The 10,953-nt window shown below is 46.5% G+C and overlaps 1 protein-coding gene across 1 annotated transcript in view; it reads right to left on the reverse strand.

The window, feature by feature from the left end:
- The window catches only part of BOD1L1 (biorientation of chromosomes in cell division 1 like 1), a 53,351-nt gene that overhangs the window by 30,206 nt on the left and 12,192 nt on the right, over positions 1-10,953 (reverse strand). The window contains 6 exon segments of the mRNA XM_011370191.2: positions 58-2,491; positions 2,493-5,059; positions 6,882-6,954; positions 7,964-8,102; positions 8,762-8,873; positions 9,966-10,170. Of these exon segments, the coding sequence (XP_011368493.1) occupies positions 58-2,491; positions 2,493-5,059; positions 6,882-6,954; positions 7,964-8,102; positions 8,762-8,873; positions 9,966-10,170 (5,530 nt within the window).

Below are 10,953 nucleotides of genomic sequence, written 5' to 3' on the forward strand. Positions count from 1 at the left end.
CGTGGAAATCATGGTGGTGTCACTCAGCTCCTCGGCTGGCGTGACCGAGGGATGGACTTCCTGCCGAGGGACGGCACTGGACACTGGACCCTCGCAGTCTTCTCCTGAGCTCGTTGAGATGATGGCGCTCCCGTCTTTCTCTTCCGTGACTGTCACAAGTCGCTCATCTGCACTTTCCACAGCTGCCCCGGAGATGGAGGCCTCGCACTCCTCTGCGATGCTGGTGGAAATGAGGGCGCACTCATCTCTGTCATCCTTGCTGGTGGAGGCGTGGGGACGGTCTGCGTCCGCGCTGGGCGTGGGCCCCTCGAAGTCGTCGGTGCTCAGTGAGCTCGGGCCTTTCGCTCGCCCTTCCACGGCCGCTGCGGGCTGCTGACTTCCAGCACACGTGACGGTGGCCGCACTGGAGACGGGGACATCGAACTCCCCGATGCTCGTGGAAATCATGGCGCACTCGTCCTTGTCCTCGCTCCCCGCGGCAGGGGGCTGGCTCCCGCCCCCTGCGCCTGCACTGGGCATGGGGGCCTCGAAGGCCTCCGCGTCTGCTCTGGCGCTGCCCGCAGTCTCCTCCGTCAGCAGGGCGCCCGTGTGAGCCCCCTCCGTGTCCCCAACCGTGCTCAGCTGCCTGGCGTAGTCACTCGTCGTGCTGGTGGAAATCAGCAGGCCTGTGCCTTGACTTCCGCCCGCAGCCGAGCAGGTCTGGTCGGTGACACTGCCACTGGCTGTAGTGGCCGCGAGGCCGTCGCACTCTTCATTTTCCACGGAGGTGATGATGCCTTCATCCTCTTTTTCGCTCGGCGATGTGTGGTGAACTTCGCACTCTGGGGCTGCGGCGGACACAAGTCCCTCGTGACTGCCTCCCACCAGACCCGTGGACGTGGTGCTGTCTTCCACTTTGTCTTTCCTGGCGAGCTGACTGTCACTGTGACCCGCAGCTGCGCCTGCCCCGGGGCGCTCGCAAGCTGCGGGCGCCGACGCCACGTCCCCCTCCCCCGGAGCCGCACTGGTCACGCTGCTCTCGGCCACCCCTTTCGCGCTGGAGCAGATCTCTGCCTCTGCGTCTCTCTCTCCCTTCTCGGCGCCGCTCCGGCTGTCGACGCCGCTTTCGTGGGCACGGGCGGCGGCCGCCCCGGCCTCCGCGGCCGCGTGGCCTGCTGCAGTCCCGATCCGCCCGTCCCCTTCCTCTGCGCTTTCGCAGATGGAGGCTCCTTCGCTCTCCTCCTCCGTCCCCGTGCACGTTGAGGCGTGCCCGACTTCATTTCCTCTCCCAGTGCTGGTCACGACACCCTCGCCTTCGTCGTCCTCCTCTTTGGCACCCGTGCTGGTGACAACGCCCTCGTCGTCACAGGGACCGGCCGCGACCGATGGTGCGTTTGTGACTTCTTTGGCGACCGTGCTGTCCATCGCGCTCTCCCCGTTTTCCTCGGACTCAGAACCGCCGGCGCAGCCGTCGCCGCTGTCTTCGGAGCCGGAGCAGCTGGCCGGGCGCTCGCCGTCCTCCTCCGTTATCCCTGTGCTGGTGACGGCGCTCTCGCCCTCGGCGCCGTCATTCGCAGAGCCGGCTCCTTCCTGGGTGGCACTCGTGCCTGGCGGCGCGTCCTTGTCTCCCAGCACCACAGCCGCCGCCCCCGTGACCACGCGCTCTGCCTGCGGCCCCGCGCCAGTCACGGCGCACGTGGCCAAGCTGTCGCTTCTCCTCTCGGCTCCTGTACACGTCACGGTCCCCTCGGTTTCTTTCTTGGGGCCCGGACTCGCCACGTCTCTCTGGAACCCGTCCAGCTCTTCACTGCTTAACGAGGCCTCTTGTATTTCTGTCCCTGCGCTCGTCACGGCTCCGTCGCTTTCGCCTTCACTAACGAAAGGGACGGTCCCTCCGACTAGCCCTGCGTCTCCGCTGGAAGAACCGTCGCATTTCTCTTCGGAGCCCGCACTGGTCACAGCATCGTCCTTCTCGTCTGTCACGACACTGCTGGCGCTGTCCTCCACGATGCCGGCCTGAGCGGTCGCCGGCTGTGCGGCCCGTCCCTCGGACTCGGCCACGGCACACTCTCCGCTCTCCCCCTCCTTGGTGCTCGTGAGCAAAGGCTCGCTTTCTGCGAGTCCCTCCGTGACCACGGCCCCGCCTTCCTCGGCCGCGGCGAAGACCGTGCACTCGCTGGCCTCGGCCCCGACACGGGGACGGGTGTGTCTGGAGCGCGCGCCTGTCACAAGGCCCTCGTCTGCCTCGATGCTCGTGCAGGGCACGGCTGCCTCCCCGTCTCCTGCTTCGGAGGAGGTGGTGGCGGCATTCTCGGCTTTCCCCGGGTTCGAGCGAGTGCCCGTGTCCTCCCCTCCAGTGCTGGTGGTGATACAAGTCTTTTCTGCTCTGCCAGACCCAGTGGTCACGGTCTCGGTTCGTCTGTCCCGTGGGGGAAGCACGGAGGAGGCCGCGGTGCTTCCGGCACTGGTGTCCACCTCACTGTTCTCATCCCTCCTTTCGACAGCAAAGGACGGGGCCTCGGCTGAGCTTAGCTTCAACAGTTTCAGCGTCCTTTTTGGTACTCAGGCCTACGATGTGGTCAACGGCGATGCCATCCTTTCTGCCACTTTCCACCGCAGTGCCAGCTGCCTGCTTTGAAGTGGGCTCCGTACTTACGCCACTCTCTTTCCTGGCCACGTCCTTCGAGCCGCCTTCTCTGTTAACACGTTCATTTTCCGTAACTGTGTCTGTTAACTCGGCACCAAGAGGCACGTTTACTTTTCCTAGTTTACTGTGCAGTATGGCGGCCTGGGAACCTTCTGGAATGTGTCTTTTGCTATCTAGGCTGGCTTTTGCTGGTGCGTCTGCAGTGGAAATGGCACCGCCTTCTTTGCTGTCACTTGTCCTAGGGACTTCTGATTCCGTAACGGTCGGACTGTGGTTAGGGCTATCAGTGCGGTCTGCAGGGCAGGTGCTGGCAGCGCCGCCTTCGAGAACAGTTCTTCTGCCACCTACAGGGACGCCACCTGAACCCTGAGACTGTGTCTGAGGCGCAGCAGTCACTGCACTTGGGGACGGTGAGGGGTCTAAGCCTGTGGAATGTTCAAGAACAGCGTCTCTCTGAGCAACACACTCCTCAGTGGCTCTTGTGTGTTTCGAGTTCCTTGGTGCCCTATCATTCTCTGACGGGGCGCGAGGCTCCATCCTCTGACCCGCTGCAGAGTCTGCACTCGCTTCACGGGTTCCTGAAGTGGGCTCTTTCTCCCCGGCGTCTGGTTTGGACGCAGCGCTCTGGACGTGCGCCTTCTTGGTCAGGGCGCTTTTATGGTCAGCGTGCTTTTCAGAATTACCAACAACTCCTGTTCCACGTCCCGATTTACAGGCGGGAGCTGCTGGTTTTGTGTCTAGTAGGGAGGTTCTTGATTCGTCCCTTAGAGCTGTGGCTGCGGGGTTTTTTGTTGCGTTTTCAGAGTCGGTGTCTGGCTGGGGGCCATCACCGCCGCTCTCCTGGGTTTTACATCCTTCAGGCACATTTTCAACCGCGGGCTCAGAATCAACTTCCATTGGCTCTGGTTCAGGGATGGACGTGGTATCGCCACTCTTTTTTGGTTTCTGAAGGGAGGAAGTACTCGCAGTGCCCAAAGCGTTTGCTGCTGGTTTTTCTTCTCCTTTGGTCGTTTCTTGGGACGAGCTTCCTCTTCGATTTTCACACAACCTTCTACTTAATTTCTTTTCCGTGGCTGAGCTAGTCCCTCTGGCCTTTTCATGATTACTGTCAACTTCTTTACCATCCTTGTCATCTGATTTATTTTCTTCCTTCTTTTTCACATCCTTGCTATGCTTTAAGCTTCTGCTTTTGTGTCCGTCTGATAACTTCCTCTCGAGTCGGGAGGAGCTCGAATCTTTATCGCCCTTGTGTTTCTCCTTTGCTAACGGCAGCTTGGCTCGGTGACTAGCGTCCTTCTGTGCACTGTGTGCTGAAGAAGCGGCACTCTCTAACACAGGTTCGAAGCCAGTTTCCTCAGAAGACTTGTCCTCGACTTTAGACTTCCGCGGCCTATCTGGGTCATTTTCTTCGGTGAGCTTTTCCTTCTCTGGCTTTGGAGTGGCTGTCTGCTTTGTGACACCTTCTTGCAATTCTGTTTCAACAACTCTTAACTGTTTGCCTTGACTTTTGGATTTAGACTTTGACACCGGTTTCTCTTCTATCAAGCTCTTTGTTCTTCGCTTCTCCTTGTGAACGTCTTCTGGTTTTGAGTTATTATCTAAATTAGTCGAGTCCGTGTCACATTTACCCTCCGAATAACTGTCGCTTCTTCTCTGTAATGTGATTCCATGTTGCCTGGAACTCAGAGAATCTTTCTGAATTTTAGAATCACTTGATCTTCTTGATTTGTGTTCAACCCTCGTTTTTTCCGTTGACAGGTGTCTCTCTTTTTTGTTGTTTTCTTTACGAACGTTCTCATCTGTTTTTATAATATATTCAGAAACTGGCTTTCCATCTTTGCCTAAAATTGATAATTTCCTTTCATTCCTGTGTTTACTTTTTCGTTCAGCTTTATCATCTGAAGAAAGCTTGGTCTGTTGACTCGGCTTCTGAATACTTTCATCGACTTTTAACCCTTTCTCAGCGGAGTAAAGCTCAGTCTCATCACCTGTTTTATGCACACTGTCCCCTTTATGTTTATGTTTCGCAGACAGTTTGTCTTCCAACAGAGTTTTCTCTTTTTCGGGCTTCTCCTTGGAGGATTTTGCCTCTTTCTTAGGTGGGTTTTTCACATGTGGTGTTTCAGAATCATCTTTCTTTAGATGCTTTTCATTTTTAACTGAGCTTTTCTGTTTCTGGGGTTCTTCTGAGCCCATGTCTGAGCGTTCCACTTGCCTTTTCCCATCTCGCGTGTCACTCTCTTCCTGTGCCCCTTCCACCACGACGGGGGTCGATGTCCGTCTTTTATGTTCTCTTTCTATTTTAGATTCATTTTTGTTTTCATCAGCTGAATGCAAAGACTCTGAGAGTCTCCGGGTGGGTTTGCTGGGTTCACTTTTTGCATGAACATGTTTCAGATCTTTGGAAGAAGACACCTTTTCCTTTTCACAATGCTGTGAGAAAATAAAGGTTAAAATATAAGTCAGTTTTTATATTCGAATTTAACATCTGGGTGCATTTAATGTGTTGAGTGCTGTCACATATTTTACACCTTAATCTTTTTAAGCAGCCTGTGGTAGGGATCATAAACTTCATTTTATGCACCAAGAATGTGGAGCTGGGCATGATTCAATAACTTGAAGAGTTCAGCTGATCTCATTCTAAGTCTAGTATTTTCCCTACTATATCGCAGTTATTATTACAGAGACTAGTTATTTCTCTGGAGATTTGTCCATGCATTTAGGCCTTCTGTAACTCTCAATCGCTAAAGCCCGCAAATGCCCAGTCATTAATAAACAAATGCTCAGTAGTCGTTAATAAAAAAATAAATGCCCAGTAGTCATTAATAAACAGAAAATGAAAGAATGACAATCCAATGTTCTTTTCGGTCCAAGAACAAGACACCTAATGTTGAAGACATTTAAAAATTTTATACTGAAACAAAGGTTTCCTATACTTTTATTTAGAAACCAGATTTATGGAGACCTCATGAATTTAGGCTACTTGGTGGATATGGTTCACGTGCACACAATAACTTACAATAACAGTAATCATGTCCTATAAAATGGATGTGTACGTTTATGCAGCCCAGGGAAGATACGGAGAGCTCACGGCATTCCACCCGCAGAATGGCACAGAGATTGGTGTTAACAGAGACTCGCTGACTACTCATCCTCAGAAAGACCTCTGTCTCTGGGTTGCTGACCACTGCACCTCCTTACAATTGACACAAAGATTAATGCGCTTGCACTGATATAGGGACAAGGACATAGCAAGATCTTAAAAAAGTACTTTAAAATTCAATTCCTCAAAGCAAGAACTAAAAGGAATTTCATCAACCTAATTTTACAGTAAGTTCTAACCAATTAATGCGAATAAAAATTTGAGATCATTTGTCAAAGGAATTCATCATCAAATAAAGTTAAATATTTAAAAATATGCCATCGAAATATCAGAACATACTTAAATATGGCTCAAATTTCTGAGTAAAGAAATCAAGATTGTTTACCAGCTATGAATAAACAGTCACTAAATTATTAGTTTTCTCCCTTAATAGTGTTAAGATAGTTTGGCTATAGAATTATAAAACTGACATTATAAATAGGATTTAAAACCAATGAAAGCAAAGTTTATCCCAAGAAAAAAATCCAAAAAGGTGAAGAAATGTCTCTATTACACATATTTTTACTATTTAAAAGGATCGGACCTTGGAAACAATCTAATCTGCTCAACTATAAAGAAATGCTTACATTATGGTATCGCCATTCACTACATAACACTAGGCAATTGTTAAATAGAATAATTAGGACGCTCGCAGCTAACGCGACATGCGTAAGAGTGAATGTTAGTAATGTTCTGCAACATTATTCACTCTACAAATTTTCGTACCTCTGTGGACAAGGAATAAAAGGGAACGAAACAGATGATTTGTTACGGTGCAGGGATTTTTGTTGTCTCCTCTTCTCTTTTTCACTATTATTACTGGCAATTTTGTTATTGCCAATAGAAGAAGTGTGGGTGTGCGTGGAAGTGGGGGGGGCCGAGTTTAGGAAGGGGAGTAGAAAAGCAGCTACTGTCCAGATAAATAATCACATGAATCAACTTGCCCAAATGAGGAATTCATACCATAATAGGATGGGGGTTTGAGAATGCTGAACGTGAGGATTTTTCACTTGGAAAAGAACAAATTGCATTCTAAGTTTTACCCCAAAGGACTGAATAGCCTGTATCTGACAAAAGAGCGTTTAAAATGGGCATGCATTAATTAAGACACACCTCACTTGTTTTAAGGGTTTCTTTGGAATCTTCTTCAGCTTGCTGTTTCTTTTTAGAATTCTCTTCAACATTCCTATGTGGGGGAAAAAGTCAACTATGAACTTTGAGTCAAATGAAGAAATTTTCAGGAAGGTTAAAAAGAAGCAGCTTAGCTTTCCTTTTCTATAAACACTTGATCCACAACTAGAGGCTTGCTATGCGTCAGTTGAAATCCTGTTCTAGTCATGACTGGAATATGATCCCCAGTGTGACACGGAGTACTCTATGACATGGTGCTAAAGTATTCCGGAAACAGCAATTCCTGAATTGTTGCTCTAAACTGAATATTTTATGAGTTATAATTATATTCTGAAAGTCTTACCATCTTTTAAGCAAACAGGGCAGTCTTATATTCAGATCAATAGGAAGAAGGTACCATAAGGAAATTGAGAGCTGATTCCTTTTGCTGAGCTCTGCAAATTAGTGATTTAGCTATCTTAAAGTCTGTGATAAATTTACATAATCGCATCTTGATGGGACAGGAAACGGCAGCCCACAGCTCACACGCCTTCATAGCCACTCTGTCTCTTCAGCTTTCCCATTCTTCTAGAATTAACTAGGATAACGTAGTGCTAAGAAAGACTTCGGCTCAGACCTCTGGCTCATGGAGAGAAGCACAGTATACAATGAAGAGAATCGCCTGCAAAGACTGGAAAATGGAGGCGATCACTAAACATGGGGTACCGAATGTCTGGAACAGGGACACGTCCTGGGTACGTCTGGAGGGCCCGTACGCCCTCTGAAGCTCTAGGGACAGCTATGTGTTGATGCATGTGCATTTTTTTCCTGGGGAGAGAGTCCAAAACTTCCTTTGAAATTATCAGAAAGGTCTGGGACTCCCCCGGAAAAAGATGAACACTTTGAAATATTAGAGACACTAATACAATGAATTATGATACTAAAAACGAAACCTACGGTCTTTAATAAACATGCAACAACATCCACATGCAAGGCCTGGCTTTCACTGCCGTTTTCAGAGGCTCACTTCTGAAAGCACGCCGCGAGAATGTTACAACGGGAACGGAGCCAGGTAAAACATGTACCTTGAATCTTTTTTTCTTTTTTTGCTTAAGGCTACTTTTTTCTCTAAAACTTTCCGTTCTTTAAGGACTTCTTTAATTCTGGGGGCTTTAGGTTCCAAACTCTTTGCTGATGAGTCTTCTAAGTCCACACTATTTTTGCCTAGTAAAGAAGCAACCGATAAACTGTATTTCAGAACAGAGTTTTCTAAATGGTGTAATATTTACTTATTTTTCATTAAGTTTTTCTAATCACTGTAAAAATGCAAAATGGCTTTCATATCCTTAAGTTGTACTGGAATAAAAATAATACTTTAGATGGAGAAGTCATCGTTTTTTAATTTCAAATGCTTACATATGTATATGTATTTGTATATTACACAGGATCAGTGTGCAGGCGAAGTTCAAGTTTGTTCAATTAAATATTGCACACAAATGTTTGGCACTGTAATTAATATAAAGTATAGATTAATTCCACTACTATCGCCAGCAAGGCTTGATTACTCACTAGTTAACAATCCATTTTCCACTGATAATTCATTCCGTGGCCATTGGAAAATGAATTGCTACTATGTGAGCTGTGTAAGCTGGTACTTGATAGAATATTTAATACAGATTCAGAAATAATAAAAAGTGACCAAGCATATTCGATTAAAAAGGAAATCTTTCACACCTAAAAATACATAATTAAAATAAAAGCTTTACTGAAATATAATTTAGATCATTATACTTTATAATCCTATCTCATAAGTAATATAAATATCCAGAAAATAATGGAGTGTATGAGACAGTTTAAAATAATAAAGCTAACATCTCTAATACCTTGGCTCTTAGCTTTCGAAGACTTTGTCTTTTCCGCTTTCTGTTTTCGTTTTTCTTCAAGTTTCTCTCTATTAATTTGCCTTCTTAAAAGCCTCTCTTCTTTTTCTTTAGCCTAAAACCATAAAATATTCACAATTATTCTGGTTATCAGGCAAAAGCAAAAGACTCTTGAAAAAAATGTTTGCCTTTCAAATGTTCTCACAAATTAATGGGCTCTGCACAAGCGCACATACACTACCAGAATACGTGGAATTTGGAAGCTACCAGAAAAACACAAGAGAAAGAAAAAATTTTCCATTCCTCTTTTAGAATGTCATTAAAGAATGGGAAAAGTATCATTTTGAGAAATGGTGGTTTAATAAACTGGTTGCTTCAATGAGAAGGATAGCTAGGAAAATACCCATGACCATCAAGTGAATATAAGTAGGTCTTCATAATTTTTCAATTACTCTTAAAAGAGCACGCTGAAATGCAGATTCAAGTGACAGGCCAGTCCCACAACAAACGTGACATGCTGGTTACACTCTCAGGCCCTAGGTTTTAGACGTAGGGCTTTCTGCTGCTGAATTTTAAAGCCAGGGAGAATCCGGTTATTGTGTGTCACTCTCACCATCCCTGAAAGTCTCAAAGTGCCTTAGGCATAACTCCTGACCAAGTAAGCTTGTCGTGAGTTAAGCCACTATTAGCATTGAGCGTACTGTACTTCCTTGAAATCATTTTTCTAAGAAATAATATTTTCTCATTCAAAGATGACCGTATCTTCACATTTTAATGTTTCTGAAATTCTAAGTCGTCTTAAAGCTGATGTACACGTATGATGAGGTAATAATTTTTCCCTAAAAAGCTGTTGTTAATGACAGATCTTATGAGAAGTATTTTCACATCCAGTAAATATGTGAACTGTACTTCCCTCTAATACTACGTTCACGGCTGCACGCCATATGCTTGTATGCCTCGATTCATACTTGATTCAAACATTTCCACACCATGAAACACATAAGTTCTTAACAGTTTTTCACTACTATTAATCATGATGACATGAACACCTCTGACACACGTTTGTGTCTATATTGCCTAGTTACATGACAAGGTTCCTGAAAATAGGGCCTAAGTCACGATTCCATATGCTCACGAGTACCTCGTACTCGGACTAGTCAAGTCTGTCACGGATTAAACGCGAAAGGCAACAATCGACGAGGCTTACGATGGACTGTCGCCGCTGTTCTACGGTGAGCTCGTCGTCAGAATCGCTGTAATACTTTGAGTAGAGATACGGTTTGTGAACGTAAGCATGCCGTACAGTTTTTGCTTTTCCTTCGCTAGGATCACTGGTCTGAGCTTTTGTTTTATTCTGCTTGTTCTTCTCTTCATCTGGAAGAAAGTCAATGGAAAGAGGAGTGCTCTGTGAATCCGTATTAAATATCAGCATCAAGTTTCATCAACATTGAGCAGCAAAAGCAGTATCGATGTAGTTCAAGTTCATTTCTAGGTCCCACAGGGAAATATCCATACGTAAAAATTCAGAAATTGACCTTTTTTCCCCAGAAATTGACATTTTTAAAGGCTATACTCCACATCTTAATTTATTTAACAATCAACTTCTCACACGTAAAAGAAGAGAGCAAAGAAAAATGAAACCTTATAGTTATTTGTTTTCTTGACAAATAGGAAAATATTCGTGTGTCGGTGGAGTTGACGTGAATGCTTTAAACTGAACAAATTCACTTGAAGCCGTACTTTAAACTGGAGATTTTTATGACCGCCCGTGAGTCTCTCTTAACGGGCGGGGCGAGGCGAGGCGAGAATCAGTAGCTGGCCCTCCACCAAGTACACACTAAACCCCTCCACCTGCAGGAGGCGAGTGCTCCCCCGACACAGCAAGAAGAAGATGTCGTGAACAAGGTGTTCACTTCCTACCACCCGGTACTCTCAAAACAGCCATCTTATTTTTTTTTATCCCATACATATAAAATCTAGCCCTGACCAGGGAAAAACTTGAAAGACCCCAAAGCGTCTAGAATTAGGATTTTGGCTGGAGAAAGGAGAGTTCACAGCTGAGTGGAATTCTTCCCATGACATACTACGGAGCTGACCTGGCGAGGACAGACAGGGAAAGTGGGGCGTGTTTTGCTTTCTTGGGTTGGTATTCAGTTTTTTAATGGATACTAAAAAAACGAATGACAAATGGGAGA

This window comes from Pteropus vampyrus, unplaced genomic scaffold (genome assembly GCF_000151845.1).
Source record: "Pteropus vampyrus isolate Shadow unplaced genomic scaffold, Pvam_2.0 Scaffold163, whole genome shotgun sequence".
NCBI classification, from domain to species: domain Eukaryota; kingdom Metazoa; phylum Chordata; class Mammalia; order Chiroptera; family Pteropodidae; genus Pteropus; species Pteropus vampyrus.